Raw genomic sequence first — 26234 nt, forward strand, 5'->3', positions numbered from 1 at the left:
TAGATCTGTTTTTACCAAATTCCATATGTTTAAATACAGTTGTGAAATGGTCTGAGAACAGTAATGTAGATTTCTCACCTTGGCCACAGGGAGAGAGAGGGTCAGCTCATTTTGGAGTATAGAGGGGTTTACAGGGACAGATTCATGAGCCACAACCTCTTTTTCACATTCTTTCTGGGAATTCACACAACACAACTTTGATCAGTCCTTGTCCCAAATGCAGAAAACATCCGCTTTGGTCACTGCTACATTCGCTCTAACAGATTTAAAGGAGAATTCTTATTTTTTACCACCACAATGCAGCAAGCCATATTATTTAGGAGCCACTTTATGCTTCTTAATACAGGTCCCCTGCATGTTAAAGTTTTTAATATGATCATGTTTAAAAATAGGATTTAGTACAGATTTAGGTTTCATAGGATATCTCTGATACATCCAGGCCAACAGGTGTTGCTATAATGACCATGTCATGGTATGAAGGGGAAACACTGGAGAAAATGACTATTGTCTCTTAATTATTTGGTCCATGATTAAAGATAGCCCTAAACTACTATCAGCATAGCTATCTAAAAACTGGGTAAATATTATGTTCTAGTTATGCCCTATTACATGTAAACGAGGTGACACACCGTTGAGCAGTGTGTTCTGAGTCCAATCTCCGTCTCCAGCTCCTTGTTGACATAGTAGCAAAGTGTCTGTAGGAGACCCCTGCTTTTGGGCTGAGAGATGACCTGGTCTTCTTTATAGGCCCCACTCAGGTGTACCACCAGCTCCTGACACACTGGAAAACACACACACACACACAACTGCAAATATATTACAACTTCAAATGTGCTGGAAATTGTTATGATAAAATAAAGTGTGTCACCTTGAGCAGGTGGCATTTTCTCCAACTTGACTTCAACAGTGGACAGTGGGGCAGCCTGCAATTCCAGAAAATATAATAATTCTCTTACAATTCGGCAGATGCTCTTATGTATAATTTATCATTCTAATCCTTTTATAGGCATTCGCTAGGCAAACAGAGTTAGGAGTTTTGCCCAAGGTGGTGTAGCATATTGTGTGATCATTGTCTGTTTATGAACCACTACACAACACTGACCTCATCATAAGGTCCTCAATTTATGACCCCCCACCCCCACCCCCACTCCAAACCACACTGATCATTGGTCAGTTTCTACAGAGGAGTAAAGTGAACTGATACAAACCCAGTGAATCAAACAGGCTTGAATTCTTTTAGAAAACTTTTCTTTAAATCAGTGCTAAGAACAGCTAAATGAAATATTAAAAATAATTTTGATGATATCATGATATTTTGATGACAATATATATTTTGAAATATATTTCTGACAAAAATGTTTATATATTCATATCACTCAAAGTTGTACTGGAACGCCATCTTTGAATATGAGCTAGCAAGCCAAAAATTAGAACGTTTAAAGTTTAAAAGCTATTTTTAAAGGCAACACTTGAATATAATATTGTAATATTAAGAAACCCCTTTCTGTCTCTTTGAAAAGAGGTAAACTGTTTTCACAACAGGTTGTTTTTCACCAGTTTTAGTCATTGCAAAAGCTACTTTTTATGTAAATCTCCCACATTACACAATGCTAATGTGCAGGACATAACAGGTACCCACCAGTAACACTCCATTAGAGAGATACTGCCCAGGTTCTTCAGGACTGTAACAAAAAACACATCTGATTAAGTGAAGACCGTGCTTCGGCAAGAAGCATATTGAAAACTCTCAGAAAAGCATAGACCTTTAGAATATATCTGACCTCAGTAATGCGCTTGTGGCTGAACACAATTTAATCTTCTGTGTTAAATTAACTGAATTTATTAAATCCTTGTTCCAACCTCTAGTTTAAAACCATCTGAGAAAAGTAGACCCAGCATAGACCAGCTAAAATCAAAACGAGTTTAGCTTTGGACCCTGCTGGGTGAATCCATCATTAACCAGTTCTATAAAATCATATTTAACGGATTTAGTCCAGGTTTGGAATTTAATTTGAGGGCCAAACTTTACACACTCACCTCTCTGTAATCTCAAATTCCACCCACAGCTCATCTTTTGTCTGGAAATACATCCAAAACAGCAGGTAATTACAAAAATATCTTTACACACCCTTATTTCCACAGACTTTTCTTTCTGTCCCAGATTAGTTGTGGTCAGTTTCTTTTTGAAAGCATGCTGTTAAACCTCTGTTCCAAGTCCTACACACTACTTCTACATGCAAATGTTTTGGGCTGTGGGTGAAAGCTCACACGTTTGTTTTACTACTGCATTTAGGGCATTTTATAGATGCTTTTATCGTGGCTCCCCAGTGAAAAATATTTATCCCCATTTTTATCCATTTTTAGTTTTCTACATCATTTCAACACAGCAGCTGTCCTTCATTGTGTGAAAATTTCATGATGAATTGACCAATAGAAATGTTCCAAAAACAACTTGGAATAAAAATCCTTTTTTCCTTCTCCTGTAAAGTTGGTGTTTTCTAGATACATGTTTCTCACTGGACAGTGACAGGGCCCGGTGATTCTCAATATGTTACAAAAATTCATATTTTATTTAGGAGTCTTGCCCAATGACTCTTAGTGAGATTAGATTTGTTGAGAATTAAGGCGAATGACAACTGGAGGGTATTATTTAATGCCATTTTGTAAGTGACCATCCAAACAAACACTTGAAATACAAATGATAGCTTTTAGTGAAAAGTCAACTTAACTGCTATTATTCCAGTGAAGCTAACATTGCTTTATTTCAGTGTGAGCATTTACCCTTTGCCTTCATCTCCCAAATAAACACAGGCCCAAACCTCTACTCCACGGCACAAGACTGTAAAGTATCACTTACCCCCTCACACTCCAGGACATCCTGCTTGGCCTAAGTCAAACAACTGAATGTTTTGTTTGGTTTGTTCTATGCAAGCAGCTTTTTAATGAAACTATTAACTAAAAAGATAAATGTAACACTTCTGATGAATCCTGTATTTATAATTCATTATATGCCTATTACCTTATAATGACTATTTGCCTCTAATTATTCCTAAACAGATATAGCTGCATACTTAACCCTTTATGAGGTATGAATGTGATTACATAAAGACAGGCATTATAATGCAGTACAATATCCATTCCTAAGAACAATGTACACACTGTAGCAGTATTGGAATATGGGCATGGCTGGGGTCTCCCTGGGGAGCTCCCAGGATGCATGTAGCCTTCCCTTATTCATTGATTTGGGGTTTTGTGTCACTGGGGTGTGTTATGTTGGTGGGGGATGTTGTTATAGGGGTTTTTTGTGCTTGTGTGTTAGCCATATAATGTACAAATGCATTTATAATCTGGCAACCCATTTGGCTGTTCCAATTTAGAAGAAACTGTTTTGATCGCTCTGGTTTTCCTGTTACTTGTTTCTACTGTTATTTCTGTACTTATTTCTGGTTTAACCACTTACTAACCATCCATAGATCTATTTTATAGATTATCTCCGCAGGAATATTTATTACACTCGCACTAAAATTGCCACCGGCTCCTGCAGTAACATTTCTGGTGTAAGTTCCTAAAATCAACCAAAAGCAGTAAGTACCATGGATATTACTGGCTGTTTTGCCTGCTCAAAGTTTGGCATGTTTAGTTTAACCCCCTTTTCCACCTCTAGCAATAATGATAGTGGTTGTGTTTGTGCTAAGTGTCAGCTAGTTAGCTCTCTGGTGGATAAAGTGGACCAGCTAGAAGTGGGCATCCAGAGCTTATTATTATCAAGGGATAAACAGCAAGATTCAGTGCTAGCAACTCCGAGTGCCTTAGGGAGTAAGTATCAGTTGTAAAAAGCGGCATACAAATAAACTTGATATGATAGGATAATTCACTATAAATACAGGGTTCATAGGAAGTTTTACTAAGATAAATTCAGTTTTATCTAACCTCACAGTCATTTATGGTAAAATTTCCATCTAAAGCTTCTATGACATGACACTACAGTATGAATACATAAAAAGCCAGTAAACACATCATATTGGCAAAGGCAAAAATGAATATACTATAGGTCCAAAAGTTTGTAGACACCCTTTATAATTAGTTAAATATCCTACTTTATGTTGACTGGTGTGGATCTCCATAGAGAAGCACCGGGTAATAGAATAAACACTGAAGAGAATAGCCTTGGAGCAGCGGCAAATGTGCCTAAAGACATTGCCCAATGTAAAGCAAAGGCTAGAGGTGTATAAGGTCCTCAGCAACAGGCTGTGCAACACTGGAACTTTGTTTTCTGAAGTAATGTAGCTCCACCTAATATCTTTGGGATGAGTTAGAGTGGTTTTGGTGATCCAGAGCTAACCATCCAACAACATTACTTAACATGACTAATGTTCTTGTGACTGAATGTCACCAAATCCTTAAAGAAATTTTCCCACTAGTGTAAAGCCTTCTCGAGTAAAATGGGAAAAACTCCCTGTTAATATCTTATTTTAAGTTAAAAGCAGAAAACATATTGAATGCACAAATATTTGGCCTTATGTTCTGTGTATAGATTATGAAGTTTGGATTGTGATTTCTTTGTCTTTCTTAAATTAGCTAACGGGCAGGTTTTCGTTAGATTCAATTTTCAAACCCTGTTGAGATATTTTTTTGTAAAATACAATACAACAATATTATGTGATTTGTGATTTGTAAACTTCTATTACACGAACACAAGAACAGAGAAAAGATCTTCAAGGTTTTGGCTGAGCAACAGGTTTATATTTTGAAAATTTAATCCAATTTAGGATTTGATTCCTGATGTAACACACTCCAAAAATTTGGGATATGGGCAAATAAGAGTGAAAAGTTTATGGAACATTCAAATTACAGTATTTTGGAACATTCCACTATAAGCAGATTACAATAAAATTTATAAATAAGCATCATACAAAAGGCACTTGAAAGCAAAGATGTGTCATGACTTTTATTTTGCTAAATTTATGCCAAAACTCATGACAATATTTGTCAACTGCTTCAAGAAACACAATGCTCAGGAACAAGACTGGAAGGATTTCTTCATCAACCGACAGTGTTGTGACATGTTGACTTTTTTAGAAAAGTGGGTTTGTGTTATGTTTATCTTTTAAGTTTAACACATGCATTATAAGTTCTTTCTCTAACACTTTATCTGGATTATTGTCAGCTGAGACTACAAGGAACATTTAATATGGACATACTGACACATTTAAACAATATATTTTACAAAGACTCTTGCTCTTGCATTATTAAAGGTGATATATTCTATTTATAATATATAATAATATAATATATAAATATAATATAATAAGATATAATCTATTTTTCACCAGTGACCACAGTATTGGGGTCTTAATGAAACGTGACATGCTTTGGTCAAAATATAACAAGGATCAAACAACAAGGTAACATTTTCACTGTTTCTGACCAGCCCTGTTCAAAATGAATGGTTTCAGCACCTGTCCTTTAAAATGATTATGAACCACACAAAGACAACCACAGTCCAGAGAGTGAAGCAGTGAAGACTGAGGAAGAGAAGCTCACTTTATTTACCGTTTTTCTTGGTTCTCTCATTTCATTTTCAAACACAGTGTTGTGATTGGAGACACTCAAATGAGGACCAGGTATATTTCTGATGATTCTACTTATTACATAAGATGCAAAGCATATCAGAAGGGTTCATAGAATCCCATATTTCTGACTTATGCCGCCTTATTTCTTTTTTGTTTGTTTAGTAGACAAAAGGAATGTGCAAATGCACTGACAAAGGTATTGTTTTTTTCATATTATTCATAATATAGCAGATTTAAAAAAAAGCAAGTTACCTTGCAAGTGCTACACTGAAAATAAGAGGTGACTATTTATCTCAATGAGTCAATAATTACACAGCAGCGTTTTAGCACAGGTTTAGCAACACAAGTGCACTCATGTTAATTACCTCATACAATACACGGTCAAATGTTTGTAAAAACACCTGCTCATCCAACAAACGCCACTCAGACTCATCCCAAAATTACTGGATGATTCTCTAACACTCCAGAGAACACATTCCTATGCTCTAGCCAATATATGCTATTTGGCCATGGCAGAGGTACATTATTGCCACTAAATGTACACACGGTGTAAATGTACCTTTACAGGTTACATTACATTCTCTTCTCCAGAGGTTATGTTCCATAACTAAAGATGCAAATATGTACCCTTGAGGGTACCACCAAAAACTGTACTCTACTGTACCATTTTTTCTGAGAGTATATCAATTCATCCATTCACCCACTAGACTTTGGCCAATAGCAAAAGGTTACCCAGTAGTACAGCCAGTATGTGATATAGTTACTACAATAGTTACTGTCTTCATTTGGAAGGGCTGTTAAGATGATAAATAATACTTGTCGACTGGCTTGATTGACACACACTAAGAGAAGTTGTTCATCTTCCCTCCACTAATGCACACACTCCCTCTCTCTCTTCTCCTTTCCTGTTAATTTTATCTAACTTTTCCTCTTTCCTCATACTGTAAAGTAAATTATATATTATTGTTTCTCATTCCAGGATATGGAATACTTTGTGTATTTTTGTGCATTTCCCAGTTCGACTCAGCAACGGCACTTATTGATGAGATAATAGTTGAATCAGGTATTGTACAGCAGAGAAACCTTTAATGTTCAGGGCAGAGAAGTGTTTTCCTAGCCTAATATATTTACATGTCCATCTTCCTTTTGGGCTTAGTGTGGATAGTGAGAAGAGGTAGGGGGAGGGGCCTAGACCTGGTGGATATTACATCATACATCATTTTAAAAGTACAGTAGGTGATTTGAAACACCTGAGACTTGGGGAGAAAAAAAAAAAAAAGCACTCAGGGTTTGCATTTAAACAATCGGGGATTGAGACTCAAATGACAACACACAAGCACGGTGAGCTATAGAATCAATCAATCAATATAGCGCTTTTCACAACAAAAGTAATCACAAAGCAGCTTTACAGAGATCCAGGTCCAAGCCCCCTATGAGCAAGCCAGGGGCAACAGTGGCAAGGAAAAACTCCCTCAGCACATGAGGAAGAAACCTTGGAAGGAACCAAAACTCATACGGGGAACCCATCCTCCTCGGGTCAACACCGGAGACACAACAGAGAAAAGAACAGAAGTAAAAGTGAACTGATGACAGATGAATGGGTTTATATAATGTGAATGTAGTATATTAGTGATGTATGAGTCTGAGGAAGAGGAGGTGATCAGTGATTCTGTGTGAGTTAAAAGTATGTGCAGAGTTAATTTGAGATAAAAGAGCATGACCAAGCATGATAGTGTAGATGAGACAAGGCCAGGATCTTGTACAGGACACACAGGGGCTGGATCAGGGCAACACCTGGAGAGCAGCAGGACTTCTCAAAGCATGAGAGAGAGAGGAGAAATAAAACCAGACAAAGGGAATAAATAAAAATACAGAGGTTAGTAGGTTCATGGTAAAGGACAGGCACAATTGTCCTGTGAAAAAAGCTTCCATGGGTCAGGCAAGAGAACCCAGCAACAGACAGCGTATTGGCGGTTACCAGAAAGCTAACTAAAAAAGCTGTAGCTATGGTAGAATTACAGGGTTAATACAGAGCAGTGATACTATGAAAACCAGCTCTAAAACTAATAGAGAAGGAGTAACCTGAAAGTGAGTGATTAACCAAAAGCTTGTTTGAAAAGGTAGGTTTTTAATCTAGATTTAAAGATTGAGAGTGTGTCTGAGCCCCGAATAGTAACCGGAAGGCTATTCCAGAGTTGAGTAGCTTTGTGAAAAAACGCTCTTCCTCCTGCAGTGTTTTTCTTAATGCGAGGAACTAAGAGTAGATAGGCATCCTGTGAACGAGGTGTACGCGACGGGCGATAAGGTATGAGAAGTTCAGTAAGATACAACGGGCCTAAACCATTTAGAGATTTATAAGCTACGAGGAGTATTTTATAGTCAATGCGAAATTTTACGTGCAGCCAGTGTAGGGACGAGAGAACTGGGGTGATATGGTCGAATTTTCTAGCTCTACTTGCGCACCCTGGCTGCTGCATTTTGAACTAACCTGAAGCTTGTGTAACGCTTTCCACAAGCTCCCTGCAAGGAGCGCATTGCAGTATTCTAGACGTGAAGTTATAAAAGCATGCACTAGTTTCTCTGCATCTTTTTAGGGTAAAATATGCAGACTTTTGGCAATATTGCGTAAGTGGAAGAAGGCTATTTTGACTGTATTGGATATTATACATATACTAGAATATTATACATATACTATACACAGTGCCCAGCTGAACTTCAACTTGTTTAAAGTTTGTTGCTAAAATCATTCATTATAAGTGGTGTCTACAAAGGTGTGGCAAAACTATGGTGCAGCAGTAAGGCTTGTTTGGATAAAAATCTGTTTTTGTGAAAGAACACCTACAGTAACAGATTAACACATGCTGACCTTGTCATCGATGATGAAGACTTTGGTCTCCTTCTGCCCCACTGTGAGGTTACCAATGTCAAACAGGATAGTGCTGCAGAGGTCATCCTTTAATATGTCTTGATCATAGACATTTAGCTCCAGAATGTTCTGGGAAGGAACCAAAATTTGGTTAGCGTTGTGGGTGACACAGCTGACTTCAGTGCTGCAGACCACCATTCAGTTCCCCACCCAGACTCTCAATCTATAAGACTCCTTGGACAAGTCTCTAAAAAACTCTAAATTAGCCTACATCTGTAACATGATTGAAATCTGGATAAAGACATCTGCCAAATGCAATGAATGCACAATGTATTGTACGAATGTGATGTATTGTTGCTGACAAATAAAGCTCTAAGATAAACTCTCTTTGGTATTAGAAATATTTCCCAATTCTGATATTGGCTATCCAATTCCGTACAGAATCATCTCCTAATTTATACCATTACAGAAGATCCCATGTCCATCAGAGTTTGTTTTAAAATTCTTATAAATATAATTAAATATCTTACAAATAGCTGACAGGATGTTCTTTCTAATTCTAATATTTAAGATCAATCTTCAGCATCAGAATTGGGGAATAAAACTTTAAAATATTGACTTACACCCTATACTTATTCAAATTGTTTTTTTGTTTTTTTTTTGTTAAATGTTTGAAGCAGCTAATGGAACTGGCTTGGTACTCACTCAGTCACTCACACATGTACACTCTCAATCATGATTAGGATTTGCATGCTGAAGCAGACCGCAGCCCACAGTATGGGATCTGTTGTGTTCTGCTTTCTGCTCTGACATGTCTGTACAGCTTTAGAAACAGCCCTAAAGCAGAGTCAGGTGTGCCATGGTGCTCAACTCAGAGAGCTAACATGTCTATCAGTACCTCTCTGATATTAGAGATTTAATATTCTAAATAGTTCCTTTCCCATTCTAATATAAGAGATCCAGTACACTGAGTTTATTTCCAGTTCTGATGATGGACATCCATCAAGTTTATTTCCAATTATGATACTACAGATCCCCTATCCTGTAGAGTTTGTTTCCAGCTCTGATCTAACTCTGATCTGATTTAACTAAGTTTTTAACATAAAGTGTTTATTTCCGGTTTAAATGCATACTGATACTCGATATTTAATAATCTACATTCTCAGAAAAAAGGTACAGTACAGAGGCTTTGCCCAGACCTTGTCTGCAGTGGAGTCTGTGAGGAGAATTGTTTGTGAACGCTGTGGAAATCTGATAGCAGGAAATTTATGAATCTTTCACATTAATATTTCACCAACCAGTATTTCACATACTGTAGTTTGTACTTGTTAACAAAAAGTGTCATTTTATCATAGTCATTTTCTTCAAAGTTCTCATCTCTTTTTTTTTTATTGTGAAAAATAGATTGTCCAAGAACATTTTTCACCATAATTTTTGTTTTGTTTTTTTGTCATGGAATTATCAGTGTAAATGTCGAAACATTACATGTCATGGAACTGCCCGATAACTCACTCAGTCACTCTCATACACTCATTAATAGCTACTTGCTCACAGTTAGAAGTTAAACCACTGGGTGTTATTCAGTGCTTTGCAAGTTGATCCTTTTTTACAAATCCAGCCATGGATGTTCCCTTGGGACTGAACCAGCAAACTTCCGGCACCAAGCCATGGCTGCCTCCATAATATGAAGATGAAGATGATGATGTTAAAAATACCTGGGTGTATTATGTTAGATTTGGAATAAATCCCAGTCTGGCTCACCTTGACCTGACCGTGGACACGGAAGTGGAAAATTTCATTCCACTCAGGTTTGTTATTGTTAGTGATAGATCTGGTGCGGTATGTACAGGCTGAGGCAGTGGGCAGCTGCAAGGTCACATAGAGGTCAGACTCAGACACTATAGAGGAGAAAAAGTGTATTAGAATTAGTTTAGTTACTTCTTGCAAAACAATGATTAATCATTAATAATTAATCCTTATATGAAGTTATTAGTCTCAGGTGGTATCAGAATAGCATTAAAAGGGACAGGTTATCAAAATTGCTAGTTCAGTTCAGAATGTGCACATTCATTTGGGGACCTGGAGTCTACCAACTTTTAAAATGTGAAACAAAGCAATCCTTTCAGGCTTTTTTTAATTTATTATTTTTTTTGTTTTAAGTGTACTGCCTAGTCGGAAAACATGGGATAAAATTAACAGTTTTATACTTGCAGTGCACACACTTTAAGACTGCCCCCAGGTCTAACTTCAAACCAAATCAGTTATTAACCCTACTTTTTCTAACTTATGGTTATCTTTATCTTTACATCAGCTTTGAATATAACTCATAGAGAGCCCATATTTCTCTGTGTGAAAGGTAAAAGTAACTCTACAGACTGTTATTAATGAAAGGTGGAAAAGCATACATTGTCACGCTACAGGGGTGTCATGACATGTAAAGGTACCATTGATGTAGAGGTTTTGGGATTTTAGGGAAATATGATGTCAACAAGATGACATCTTTTGCAGGGAAGCCCAGGGTTATTTTAGCAAGGTAATGCCTGGCTCCATTCTGCACATTCTATGCTACAACCTAATGTCTTTGCTGACACAGTGTGTGCTTGACTTGACTGGCCTGCCTGAAGTCCAGATCTGCCTCTTATGGCTCATCATAAAGAGTCAGACAAACATGACCATTGACTATTTATAATAATAATATAAACATAAAATAATAAATAATAATAATAATAATAGACCATTACATTAAAATTAAATTTAGTTGATAAATATCAAAGATATTTATTTATTTACATATTTTTTGGTGGAACGTGTTTTTAACCAAATACTTCAAACCATCAACACACACAACTCCATAATATCAGAATAAAAGATTCGTATTATACTACAGTTCAGAATTTGGGATTATATACTATATAGATTTCTGTACAGCCCTGTGAAGGACCGGCGTCCCCTCCAGGGTGTATTCCCGCCTTGCGCCCGATGATTCCAGGTAGGCTCTGGACCCCCCGCGACCCTAAATTGGATAAGCGGTTACAGATAATGGATGGATGGATTTCTGTACAGTCATAAAATTCCATGTGGACTGAAAATTAATCAATTTCACCTAATGTGTGTGTGTGTGTGTCTGTGCACATGTGCAGGTGCATGCATGTATGTTTGAATGTGTGAGTTTGTGTCTGTGTACAATAGTCATGACAATACATACAATAGTCGTGAGAATGCAGGAATGTCCCTTGAAGCACTTTGACAGTAAGGTTCCAGTGCAGCACCTTTTCCCTCTGGAAAGAATTAGTAGAATTTACATACTTTATATGATTAGATGACACACATTTCATGACATAGCCATGATACCCTTGATTTGCTAAGTCATTATAAAAAGATAAACCATATCTATAAAATTATAAAAGACATAATTAATAATATACTTATAATATAATTAATAATATATATATATATATATATATATATATATATATATTTTTTTTTTTTTTTTTTTTTTTTTTTTTTTAATGTGTCCATAGGTTTGAGTGAATGTGTGAGTGTGTGTTGTGCTGTGAAGGACTGGTGCCCTGTGATTTTGGGTAGGCTCTGGACCCACCGCATCCCTGAACTGGATAAGCGGTTGCAAACAATGAATAAAAAAATAAAAATAAAAAAATAAAAATAAAAACCACACACATTAAGACAAAATCATTTCGAAACTATGAATAAAATAGCAAAGAACCTTGGCACCTCTTTGTTTACAGTACATAATATAATTAAAAAGTATTTTAAAAAAATCCAGAGAAATCTCTATATGCATGGGACAAGACCCAAAAGCAATATTGGTTGGCTGTTATTTTCAGCCTCTCAGGTGGCACTGCATTAACACCAGACATAATTGCGTAGTGGACATCACTGCATGGGCTTAGGAACACTTCCCAAATCCACTGTCTGAACACAGTTTGTAGCTGCATCTACAAATGTAAGTTGAACTCACAAATGCACAGAAAATAAACATATATAAACAGAGTCCACAAGTGTTATGGTATCCTGTGGTCTAACAAATCAAAAATTTAAATTATTTTGTCTTGGCTACAGAGAAATTGGGCCATCTGGCTTGTTGTAAGTTTAAAAGCCAGCATCTGTTATGGTTTGTCGGGGTCATTAGTGCACATGGCTAACTTGCACATCTATGAAGACACTTAATGCAGAATACTGTATAATATTTTGGAACTACTACTACAACTCCGGTTTCCTCCCACAGTCCAAAACACACTTTAGTAGGTGGATTGGCAACTAAAAGTGTCCATAGGTGTAAATGTGTGTGTGTGTGTGTGTGTGTGTGTGTGTGTAAACGTGTTGCCCTGTAAAGGACTGGTGCCCCCACCAGGGTGTATTCCTGCCTTGTGCCCAATGATTCTTGGTAGGCCCCAGACCCACCGCAACTCTGAACTGGATAAGTGGTTACAGACAATGAATGATTGAATGAATGGTGCCATCCAGAGAACAGGGAAGGCCTTGTTTATTTCAGTATGACAAAGACAGTCCACATTTTAAAACTGGATTACAACAGTATGGATCCTTAGTTAAGGAGTCCAAGGGCTAAACTAGTCCAGACCTGTCATCAAATGAAAATCAACAGGTGGATTATGAAATTAATAAACTAACTATAACAGAGACCCTAAGGAACTGAGCAGCTAAATCCGAGAACAAGCAAGAATGGGAAAACACTTTCAAAACCACAGCAACTAGTCTCCTCAGTTCCCAAACAATTATAGTGTGTTGTAATAGAACAACAACACGTACAACACAGTGGTAAACTCCACTTTCCCTAATTTGTTGCCGGTATTAATTTAAAAATGGGCACATGAATGCATTTTCACTGTTTTTATTCATATTTCCATAGAGTGACTGCCTTTAACAAATTGTCGGTAAAAATGTGTTTCCAGGATGTAAATGCAGCAGAGATTAGGTTCAAAATGTAATTTTCCACTATCTATTTCACAGGCTATTAAAGCAGGCACATATGGACACGACACCTTGTAGAAAATGATACGATATATCATGTCATATATACTAACACCTAGAGACCTGGATATATAAAAGCGTCTGTAAAAAAAGCTATTTTAAATAGGAGACATACTCTATGTATATATTCTATAAACTGAATCACTCACTACAAAGCAACTTGATTCTTCTTATACAGTTACCAGGACCACTACAGAGCAAATATGTGCATCATTCTCTGTGACATAGTGGTGTTATGTTTCTGTGTGTTGTTTTAGTAAGATTGGATCAGACACAGCGCTGCTACTTGGAGGCTAATCAATATTCACATGGACCTTGTTCTGAACAGTATCAAGTATAACAAATATGTTAAAGATTATTTAATCGCTGTTCAAAGTACAAGTTTACCTCAATCAATTTTTAGTTCACTACATAATTTGAACACTGCAATTTCATGATAAGTGGTTCAATAGAAATACTCCAAAATGACTTGGAGTTAAATCTATTTACATTCACTTCCAATTAAAATTTAGAATGTATTTTTTCTTCTAATGTAAAATTATTATTTTGGAGTTACATGTTTTTTCTTTGAACAGCCATGATTTGCAATGTTTGAACTGCACTGAGTGAGTTGAGAAATTTTACTGTCTAGATGTAGGTCTTATCTCAGAAAGGGTTCTTAACCACAGAAAAAAAAATGTAGACACTGAAATTGAGGGTATTTCTAGGCATGTTGTTCTGTATTTGCTGCACTAACAGCTTTTGCTCTTCTGAAAACGCTATACACTGCTAGGTTTTGGAACATTGCCGCGAGCATTGCGAATTAACAAATGGCTAAAACCACAACAATTGGGGTGGTCAAATATTAATGTTGAATTTCGTTCCTGGATCAGACTGGTGCAATTAAATAGCTGTGTCCACATCTGGTGCACCCTAAAGAAACTGAGTTCACTAAATATAAGGAATTTTTACAATCTATTTTTAAGAACATCCATCCATCCATTATCTGTAACCGCTTATCCAATTTAGGGTCGCGGGGGGTCCAGAGCCTACCTGGAATCATCGGGCGCAAGGCGGGAATACACCCTGGAGGGGGCGCCAGTCCTTCACAGGGCAACACAGACACACACACATTCACTCACACACTCACACCTACGGACACTTTCAAGTCGCCAATCCACCTGCAACGTGTGTTTTTGGACTGTGGGAGGAAACCGGAGCACCCGGAGGAAACCCACGCGGACTTTTAAGAACATCCTTTTTATCTTTTTATACTAGTCTTTAAACACAGAGCTGTCTATCAGGATGAATGCTCCAATCACGCAGCTCCATTTTAATTCGCGAAAAATGGGGACACGCCCACTGGGATTTTGCAGCACGCTAACCGAAAGAATCACCAGACTGAGATTCGGTAAAAGCGAGGGAGCAACTGTAGGAAATATCTACTACAGTTCAACAGGTGGAGAGAACTGTTGTGTACTACACAGGTGGAGTCCATAATATTTCAAGGGAAACACATGAATTCCGAGAACCTCTTGTAAATATGAAAATAAAATGACTAGATAGTTATTGCAATGGTCTAATGTTAGTTTAAAAGTCTCATGCGCCTGTGTTTAACTGGAAGACACATTGTTTTTGTCAGTGTAGCATTTGTACTGGTGTTAACAGGTTTAAAATGTTTCTAAACTTAAGACTCCACATTTAAACTTAAGACTCTACGCTTAAACATTGCTCTAAAGCGACTGAATTCGACTTATATCTTGTCCGCTCCACCTTAAATGGTGCATATAGGTACTACTACCCTTTAAGGTGGGACGGAAAGTGTGTTATGGCAAGTCAGTTTCAGTGTCGTATGGCAGGTGTTCGATTGCATTACCTCAGATATAACATCCTCTAAAACTAAAGAAAACTAGAAAACAGTACCTGCATTATTTGCTGTGTCCGAATCCTTTCACGGGAGGTGAGCTTGACTGTGTAAAACTTGAAAAACGAGTGAGAAAAGAGGGAGGTCTGTTTTTATACCTGAGCTCTGGTCCCGTGTTCCATTTTCTCAGGGAGGGAGAACTTACTCAGAAAATGCTGATAAGACCCTGCGGTCTCGGTTTAGACTATGAAATAACTAGCGTACATTTTGCATTACTTATGAATGTTGTCTGTAAATGACCTAAAACCATGTTTCATTGCATGTGATTTGAAAACAACAGTGATATTAAGTCACGTTAAAGACAGCAGAAATAAAACTCATACCCAATTCAGGAAGAATACGAGAAGTGTTGGTTCAAAGTTAATTTTTCAATATTAGGCTGCTCTTGTGAAGTGAGTTATAATAGTGTCAGATCACAAATTGAAACAGGAGTGTTACACAGCAGTTTCACCAATGTTAAATTACTATTAGTATTAGTAAATAAAAGTGTTAAATATTAACTCATATTTTTAAATTAAAACACTGATAGTGAAGATTTAACATTGGCAAGTTTGTAATGTAGCTTGCAGTTCATGGAAAAATACCTTCATTTACCTTCATTTTTGTTTATTTTTATTTGCTACATCATTTGAATACAGAAGCTGTCCTTCACATTGTGTAATAATTTCATGACAAATGGACCAATAAAAATGCTCCAAAATCACTTGGAATAAAGTCTTTTTACACTGATTTCCATTAAAGTTAAGACATTTTTTTCTTTCTCCTGTAAACTTACAATTTTTGAGAGATAAATGTTTTTTATTGGAGAGTGAAAATATGTAACATCTTTACCTTAAAATTACCGCTTCAGTCATTATGATGATTTTCTACATGTGTTTTGCAGTGATACAACATTTGAGTAAACATGCCACTGTCCTAGCTGGTATCAAATTAAAAATGGGTGTACATTTTTTAAAGAAAAAAAATAATACATCTTAGTTTTAGTTTCAACATTGGAAATGTTGCCATTGTATTATTTTCAATGATATATAGGAGTGGTTTCCCAGACAGGTATTAAGCTTAGTCAGAATTTTGAATTGTGATCTTTCACTGAAAGGAGGATATAGTCCAGGACCAGGCTTAATACCTTTTTGGGAGACGGCCCCGTAAGGTTAAAGAATTTGCACATCATTGTATTCTGCATAGATATGTTTTTAAATTGCTTGACTAACTGACTTAATTAATAATATTATTTTAGGGTACAATAATTTTATGACATGAATTGCCATGTTTTTCTTTGTTTTGGGACTAAAATTGTTTAAAAGATAAAAATGAATATGAAAAGTATATAAACGTTTATTTGTTCCGTTATGAGGGGATAGCCATTTCTTGAAGGCAATACCAAACTTTGAAGCGGCCAAAAATGGGCCAAATTAAGGTAAAATATCATGGGTTAACATGGGAAAGGACCTCAGAGAATCTGACTCACTAAAGAGGACATACAGTAGTTCCAGCTACTTTTTTACTAAAATTTAGGCAGAACATTATGTATCAAAACACTTACTTTGTCATAAAGCTTAAAAAAACTGCTGAATAAAAGTAAAGAAATAAAACTTAAAGGTTCTGTACATGGTCCTTTCTGCCGCTACATGTCACACCAGCACACAAAATATTTGTACCAAAACAAATGCTTTGTATTCAGCAATGCCCTTCCATTCAACCATGACTCACCGTTAGTGTTCTCAGTAGGGATATTGCAAATCATTTAATGTGGAGATAGGCTAATGTGACTTAATGAACTTAAACAATGACTGGAACACCAAATTTCTCTCACTAATTACAGTTATAAGTAGGCTGTTCTTTACCTTGAATTGCAGGTAAATTGTTTCAGCAGTAGAGAATACTTACGATCAGATCCGTAATGAGTGAGAGATATTTGATGCATCTTGGTCATTGTTTTAGTACATTAAACCACGTTAATCTTACTCGATGTTAAGCATTTTAGAATGTCCCTCTCAGCACAGTGTTGCAAGGCCCAGAGAAAATGGCTGCTAAATGCGGAAAAGCACTACAGAGCAGTTATAATTCAAAGATAATAGATGCCTTTGCCAGCTTTCACTGTTCTCTAGCTTTGAAAAGCCAGTCAAATGTAGGTCTTTTCTGAGCATTGTTGCAAAGGGTGCTACAGGGAAAGTCTATCTATCATATCTATATATAAGTTATTTATAGCCAACTGTCATGGTGGACCAGCAGTCTGGAGTCAGGATTCACTCAGAATTGGTTCCTCATTCAAATTCTACCAGACGATTCAGAGATCACCCTCCCCAACTTCTACTGAATATCTTCTTTTATTGCCTGTGCAACATATAAACCTCACTCCTCTACTGTAGACATGTTTAACCCTATCTTGTTTACAGACACTGATCTGTCCTAGGTTGCTCACCTGAGTTCTGTGTTTTAACTGTCACAGTAACATTAATGCGCCCAGCTAATTTTTACAGCAGGGCCGTGCGTTTGCAGAGACCATGTGTTGGCATTTGCGTATGCGTCCTTGCGTGAAGTATGTAAGTTTCCTGGTGTGTATATGTAAACATGGAGAAGAGAAAGAGGGCGGCTTCTGTGGAAAAACAACTGAGGAAATGCTCTTGACATGTTAACACATTTCCTCAGGTTCTCTTTGCAGGACAGACAGTATATTCTCTCCTCTTCGAAACACACAGGAACGGGTCCACAGTTGTGGTTTCTTCTTTTTGTAACACAAAACCACCAGCAGCACACACTGCTCTTCTGTAGCCAGGAAAACTGAACACACGCAGTGACGTGAATGAAGAACGGTCCGTGTGAAACATGTAGTGTTGCCAGTTTTTCAACCAAGACACAACACGAATTTATAGCGCTAATCTGACATAGTTGTGAACATTGTGAAAGACAAAAATATTGTGTAGTCTGATCCCTGCATTAAGGAGTACAAATATAACATTTGGGGTGGGGCAGTAAACAGGCTATGAAAACAAAGACCAGACAACCCACACATTATTTATGAGAAATAAATCTTGATATCTTGTGTGTATATATGTAATATTTGTATGTTACGTATGTTTGTATGTATGTGATTTGTGTTCAACGTCTTTAGTCATGGTACTGAATTTTGTTGTGAAAACACAATGACAAAGGAATAAAAGGAATTTTGAGTCTTGAATATTCAGCTATTACCCAGACAATTGCTTTATGCTGTTGGTGGGTGAAAAGGTGCTGTTCTGATCGTGTGGTGTGTGATTAATGCATGTCTGAATAAATGATAATTAGAACAAGTGAGCATTTTTGACACCCCTTAGCAGAAATGAGAAATGAAGAAATAAAAATGGGAACTTTCACACAGGTCGGCATGATTGATTTAAACTAGCCTTCACATGAATTATTTCAAATATATAGGGATCCTGTTTTAATAAAAGGGCAATTCTCAAAAAAGTCATGAAAGGAGGGTGTTCTGGAACTTGATCCAGTGCAAAGTGTTTCTGTAGTTGGATTATTTAGCATTTTCTTCTTCATTCTCCTGTGTGTTGGGGTGGGGTTTTGTCGGTCAAATGACTCATGCTCGGTGCTTCTAGCCAGACACCTCTGGTTTCAGCCTTTTACTCCTCATCCTCCATTCTGGAGCAATAACCACTGCACCTGTAGAAACATCCCTGAAAAGGGTACCGGAGTAGCAAAGCTCCAGGCCCATGGTTTTACTGCTACAAAGCCAAAAAATGAATTAAATGTATGCACTTAAAACAAGAAAATTGTTAAAACAAGAAAAACAAGAAATTGAAGAAGTTATTTAATGTGGCTGCTGTAAAGCAGTGTTTTTAGGCATTTTTTTCCTTGTCTATAGGAATAATCCTGCTTAAAAATCCCTGTAATCCTTGCATGTAATTTAAAGAAAAGGTAACTTTCAGTGTGGTTGATGCCCAGCCTCTGCACAGGTCACTGGTGTTCCTTCACCTTAAATATGTAACATTCTGCCTTTATGTACTGGTCTGGATGTGGTCTTACAGAACACTTAGCTGCGATGGTAGTCCATACAGACTACTGTGAGATACCATAAATGTGCCTTTATAGCAAACATACATGTACTGCGTTAAATTAAGTCTTACAGAGCTTTACCTGCAGCAGTAGTCCTTAAGGAACACCCTTTCATTACACAATCTGTTTATCTATATGTCATCCATGCTATTTTAAAGATCTACTGCTACACCCTTACCAACTGTAGTCTTTACAGACCTGGATGGGACTGGAGTCATACAGAGCTTCTGCTGATCACTTATCTTCAATATTAGTCACTTACAGATCATCCTGTCCTCACACAGTACATTCACCAGTGCTAAATCAACACTATTAGTGTTAAATTAACACTGTTAGTGTAATAATTTAACACTCTCAGTGTTAAGACTAATAGTGTTGATTTAACACTGGTGAATTTACTGTGCATGTATCATACATTTATATACTGAATGCCCACTTGATTAGGAACACCCACCTTATATCTACATTCAATGTTATCAGCTCTACTGACCATACAGGATCACTTTGTAGTTCTACAATTACAATCCATCTGTCTCTTTGCATACTTTATCAGGACCACTGCACAGCAGGTTTGATCTGGGCGATTGATCATTCTCAGTGCTGCAGTAACACTGGTGGTGGAGGTGGTGGTATGTTAGTGTGTGTTAAGGTGGTATGAGTGGATCAGACACAGCAGAGCTACTTGAGTTTTTAAACCCCTTTCTACTGACTGTCCACTCATTAGACACACTCATCTTTTGCTGCACAGTTTGAGTTGTTTGTCCTCTATTTCTTCATGTTTGAATACAGGATGATTGTTTCCTAGAGCACTGAATTGTTGTGTGACTGCGACACTACCAGCTGCGCAACTGTGCCGCCCATTAAAGTTTTATCCTTAATCCAACTAGAATATACTCCCTTAAACAATTATTGGTTGTGTTCATGTAGAAGGCAATGGTTTTAGTAATATGTCAGAAACAAGATAATATACACGATAAAGACTTGTGTAAGTAATGCATTGCTTCCTCTGAGAAATGAGGTCAGCATACTACTCTTGTTTTTGAACTGCTGCTGATGCAATGCCATTAAACAGTTTAGCGTTATGATTAGATTTAAATATGGAGAGAGAATTAGATTGTTTAACCAGTAGAGAAAGAGAATTCCAAAGTTGAGGCATGAATCTAGAAAATGATTGACCACCAAAGCTTTACAGGTTGAAGGGAGGAATGGTGATTGTCCCCTTAATAGAAGACTTGAGGGTACAGGAGGGCTTATAGGGGAGAAGAAGATCAGACAGATATGAAGGAGCAAAATTGTTAGATGCTTTATAAGCAAATAGAAATATTTTAAATTAAATGCTATATTTGACCGGAAGCCAGTGAAGTTGTGTGAGAAAAGGTGTAATACTATTACTAATAATAATTTGAGAGTTGACTTGCAGCCAATAAGAATGAGTTCAGCTTTATTACTGTTTTTGTGCAAATCGGTCACATTAGCCGACAGACACTTGTGCTCACTAGGGCAATGGGCAATGATGTGGAGAAGTGGCCAGTAAATAGGGTCTTAGCTGTCACTGGTAAACATGCAGTTCTCCTTCATCATAAATTTGGTATCTTATTATGGGAAACAACCCCCTTGTGACCTATGGCACCATGTTTGGTGGCTAGATGACAGACCAATCACAGCAGGGAGGACCCGTCCCCTATAACTCCATTTTCACTCTTTCATGAAAATCTTTACTTTCTTTTGTACCTTCTCTTCTTCAAAGAGATTTTCTACTTCAGTTGTTCAGCTGTTCACAGACAATTCTAGAATGTTTCATATTTTGTCAACAAGCATGGTTCTTTGTGTTCAGCCATGGCTCTCGACAACTCTGCCCATTCCTACAAGGCATTCTGCAGCAGCCTGGTCAAGGCACAGAAACCTCAAAGGGATGGAACCCTTTATAAATATATATATATATAAATACCATATAAAGATTGTCAGGGCTCCACAACATGTGTTCCTTGCACAGAAATAATTATTTTCTAACACAGACAGCATACGCAAAGCTTGTATTATACAGTATATGACATAACCCGATACCCACCAAAACACTCCCACAATCAATATCAATATAAAAACTTACATCAATCATAAAGAATACATAGAGTCATATAGAAAGCAACTGGATCACCTCACTGGTGTTGTAGCAACCAAGGTTGACAGACCATAGGATGATAGAGTTTAAGTGGATGAAAATAGTCTGTTTAAATGGATGAAGATGGTAGCATGATGTTAGTTGCTCCAATGATTATTGAAAGTTCAAATACTATAAGACTATTTATAAGACATTGTGTACACTGACTGAATGAGAAAATAAGCCTATGTTAGTATTTTTGTCTTTCATTCTGAGCTAAATAGTCTTAAATGTGAGAACAATTTTTAAAACCACCCCTCACCAACAAGAACAGTAAGACAGCAGGTAATTCTAATTTCATTATTATACTATTATTGTTTGTGGGGTGAGTAGTAAGCTAGGCCAAGGCTAAACTACTTTTTAGGCAGTGTTTAGGTGATTAGGGACAATGTACAGAAATTACAAAAAATCACACAGTTTAAAATTTTATCATTTTGTCTATTACCTATGTTAAGGCTGTGCAGCTGTGTGCCTCTTTACAAGAAAATTTTCACATTTAAGGCTATTTAGCTCAGGATGGGTGAAAACGAACCAGAGTTCCATTTAACCAGACTGTTAAGTGCAGGTGTGGAAACAGCCTAACATTCAGATAAAGCATATCCTTCTTCTTTATGGTCAGTCTGTTCTTTTCAGTACCTGTCTTTATCTCTTGGGCCTGATAGTGTAGATTCTGAGGTTTGACCAGAGAAAGCAGACGCTTCAGTGAAGACTATTTGTTGTGAAGCTAGTCACTGAAGTAAACTTGCCATTTTGTATACAAGTGCTGTGTCTGAAACTGTGCCCTATTCACTATATTCTCACTATTGAGAATATCCCGCCATTTTGTAGTAGTGTCTGAAAACATAGTGGACCAATCCCACATTACACCAAAAGAAACAATGTACAACTAATGTAAACTAGTGGATAGCAGATACCCATACTGCATTGCATCGTTTAGTAAGAAAAAACAATGAGGTAGTGCCTGAAATTATTCTATAAACCCTCCTGAATTCACTGCTCTATAATTGTGCACTGTATAGCGAGTAATGTAGGGAATAGTGAATATGGAGCCTTTTCTGTCCCAGCAAAATCTTTAACAAACTGTAGTGCAGTAGTACTATAATAATATATTATTACATATATTATAATGTATTTTTTTACCACACTACTGCACTACAGTTTATAGTAAAAAAAAATTCTTTCATTAATTTTCTTCAGTTAAACTAGATCAGTAAAGTTTTCATAGATACATAATTGATATTTAGAGTTCTGTAACACTATTCATAATTAAAGGGATGTTAACTAAAAGTAAGATAAACCAGCCAGAATACATTATCTGATAATTACTTTGCATGCCACCGTAGCAGCTCATTTGCATTAGTTGCAGCATTTTGGTATGTTACAAACAGCTATGTAAATTTAGGGTGGACTAATGGCAAGAAAATCAATGTAGCAAAGGTTAGCTGGTCATACAATCTGATAGCAAATTATATTAGCAAATTAGCAACAACAGCTGTTTGGAGGAAGAAAGAAAAAAAAAATTTTTTTGTGTACAGCTTTGAATGTAGAATGTTTAATTGTGGAACTCACAGTATGTGGGCAATGACAGAGCCCACAGTATTTTCATTGCAAATGATGACATTGAACTTAGTCCCTGAAGCCACATGTTTTGAATATAGAGCTAGTTCAGTTAAGCTGCTTCTTACACCAGCCTTGAGGGAAGAGTGTTATTTGTGATCATTTAATAGAGATCATACCTCAGTTTTACTGCTTAGTTTTTAATTAAATTAGATTCTCTCTGGTACTATACAAAAGTAATAATAATATAAGTCAATATATATTGTCATTTATTTCCAGAATACTTGCTCAGAAACACAAAGACAATTTAAAGAAAAGCGTCTTTTTAAAAAGATTTTAAGACAACAGAAACAAGACTGTTTCATTTGTGCATGAGTGGCAGTCCTTAAGTAGATTTTTTAGTAGTGTTTTTAAGTAAAAAAAAATGTATAAGAAGTTTTGTCAGTATTCTGGTGCTACCAGGGACCTGCAAACCTTCAGGGCCCCAGCCAGGCCTTTACAAGTAAATGATGAATTTTCAAGCCATAGATAATAGTAGTAATAGTAGTCTGTGTGTGTGTGTGACAGAGAGAGAGAGAGAGATGTGCCTACTTTAACTTATATTTCTCTCACAATGATGTAAAACATATTTTAACCTGTATATAATTGAAATTTTAAACTCTTTCTTTCTCAGAATGTGGATATTTTGTTTCAAGGACAAAAACATGCAGAGTTTTTATTTTTATTTTCTGTTTAGTTTTGCCATGCTCCTCCCCAGTGGAAAATACAAGAGAAAAATTATCAAAACTGTGACTGGAAACTCGTTTGAATGCCAGGTTTATGCACTTTGACTGTCACTGGTGATTGGATCACCCTAGACACATGTTTATTCCAGGTGTGAACGGGGCCTATATTCAGGGTCAAAGCCCAAACCCTGTATTATTAAATTATTCCGATTATCAAATTATTATTTATAGTTATGGATACCACAATGATGCAAAAAGTAGTGTCACTGTTACACAGCTCCAGGATCCTGGTGTTGTGGGTTTGCTGTGTTCTCCTCATGTTTGCGTGGGTTTCCTCCGGGTGCTCTGGTTTCCTCCAGTGGTCCAAAAACATGTTGGTAGATTAATTGGCTTCTCAAAATTGTCCCTAAGTGCGTGTGTGTGAGTGATTGAGTGAATGTATGCTGTCCCATCCAGGGAGTGTTTCCACCTTGCACCCAGAGATTCCGGGTAGGCTCTGGACCCACCACGACCCCGAACTGGATAAGTGGTTACAGACATTGAATGAATGAATAATCATAATTATTAAAATTAGACACAAAATATATCATTCTCTTACATCCTCCGAAGACTTTCCTTCACCAGTTTTGGACTGAGCTTTCTATGAATACTCCACTCTGACTGTTCATCTGATTCATCCACACTAATAGGAGATGGCACCAAAATGCATGTTTTAAAGGTACTCTACCGCATGCTCTGTGCAATTAAACATTCTCACTAGCGAAATCATTGCTTTAACCTACAAATGTAAAAAGGAATCATTTTTGTTTTTTGGCTTACCACCTTGATTGATTTCAATGCTTCAAACACAAGGTTTGAAACCAGAAAAAGAAGTAACGCCTTTATTGATACCCTTGGGGAAATTGCTTCTCTGCATTTGACCCATCCGTGGCATTGAACACACAAACGCACACTAGTGAGCAATTTTTCACAAACACAAGGTGCAGTGAACACGCACACAACTGGAGCAAGGGGCTCATAACCACCTCGGCACCCAGGGAGCAGTTTGGGGTTTAGGTTCCTTGCTCAAGGTCTCTTCAGCCCTGAATGAACTTTTCCTTGCTGGTCCTGGGAATTGAACCGGTGACCCTCCGGTCACTTTAACTAACCTCAGGGCCACAGCCTTGAACCTAAGAGTTTAGGTATTTTTCTGTTTGTTGTACATATATGTACAGCACTGCATGAGAAACCATCATTCTGTAATAAGTATAGACACATGCTCAGGAATTGTTCAGATATGTAATAGAGTTTGTGAATTGCTCACTAGTGTGTGTTTGTGTGTTCACTACCACGGATGGGTCAAATGCAGAGTAGCAATGTCCCTAAGGGGACCAATAAAGAGTGTTTTTTAATCTTTCTTCTTATTTAGATGAGAGTAACTACAGTGTACAAAAACCAAACATCCTGAAAGATCACACTTTTTCTTATTCAGTGTCTCAGGACATCCTTTAAACAAACACTTTTAAGCTGAAGTAAGTTTAAATGTCAGATTTGGTTGCTGTTATATATTCAAGATATGTATACTTGTTGCAAAAGCAAAATATGCAGTGTACAAGCACAAACACGTAGTGGTGCTGGTGCATTGGCCATCCATTTTCAGAGCTCATCCCTCTTCTGTCTTTACTGGAATTGTTTAATTAGAACCTGCATTGCTTTATACTTTACCTTTTTACATTTATTTTCATCTTTTGTCAACATTTACTGGGTATGTCAGTTTTACTAAACATGTTTAGATTGAATGCTTGATGCACAAATTAAAAAAAAAAAAAGTAAAAAATAAAGAGAACCATACAATAAACACCAGAAAGGGCTGTCATTTGCATAATAAATTATAGATAGTAGGCACTAGACATTATAATGAAACCTGGAAATTTGAAAAATATTTCAACAATTATTTTAATATAATTGTCTAGTAATATTCCATGCCAAATACAGTAATACCAATTGTAGACAGTAAAAGCAAGCAATGCTTTTTTTTTTTTTGAATTTGTAATATAAAAACGTACTAAACTAACTGTACTAAAATAATTATTAAGTTAGAACTGATTCTCACATTAAAAAATTAATTTAGTTGAAATATTTATATTAGTACACGGGTGCATACACTGCAAATGTTACAGTTGAGATTGATATATCAGTTTTCAGTTTTGGAAGGATTTTAGCACATTAATGCAGTTCATTGATGTGGGGTTAGAGATAGTCTCAACTATTTGTTTAAAACGTACAAGTGCAGAATTATGGCATGTGCATATACTATATTTCATGCTCAAACTGACGTTTTTTCATTCTCAAATGGTTTTTCCATCTTAATCTGTTAGTTGATCTTGCTTGCCAAATCAGTCCACTTTAGTGTGGGCTC

General features: G+C 36.8%; 1 protein-coding gene across 2 annotated transcripts in view; it reads right to left on the reverse strand.

Moving 5' to 3' along the window:
* Positions 1–15475, reverse strand: part of LOC136708167 (cytosolic phospholipase A2 zeta-like) — a 31363-nt gene extending 15888 nt beyond the window's left edge. Inside the window, exons 1-10 of one of the 2 annotated variants that reach the window (XM_066682509.1) lie at positions 15352–15475; positions 11645–11717; positions 10201–10337; positions 8440–8568; positions 2858–2887; positions 2038–2078; positions 1640–1682; positions 869–923; positions 630–781; positions 79–174 (exon numbers count right to left, since the gene is read on the reverse strand). In XM_066682509.1, the coding sequence (XP_066538606.1) occupies positions 79–174; positions 630–781; positions 869–923; positions 1640–1682; positions 2038–2078; positions 2858–2887; positions 8440–8568; positions 10201–10337; positions 11645–11717; positions 15352–15357 (762 nt within the window). In that variant the 5' untranslated portion in view covers positions 15358–15475. The remainder of the gene's footprint in view (positions 1–78; positions 175–629; positions 782–868; positions 924–1639; positions 1683–2037; positions 2079–2857; positions 2888–8439; positions 8569–10200; positions 10338–11644; positions 11718–15351) is intronic. The other variant, XM_066682517.1, reaches the window with a different exon arrangement.
* Between the last annotated feature and the right edge of the window lie 10759 nt (positions 15476–26234).

Source organism: Hoplias malabaricus, chromosome 1 (assembly GCF_029633855.1).
Source record: "Hoplias malabaricus isolate fHopMal1 chromosome 1, fHopMal1.hap1, whole genome shotgun sequence".
Taxonomy (NCBI): domain Eukaryota; kingdom Metazoa; phylum Chordata; class Actinopteri; order Characiformes; family Erythrinidae; genus Hoplias; species Hoplias malabaricus.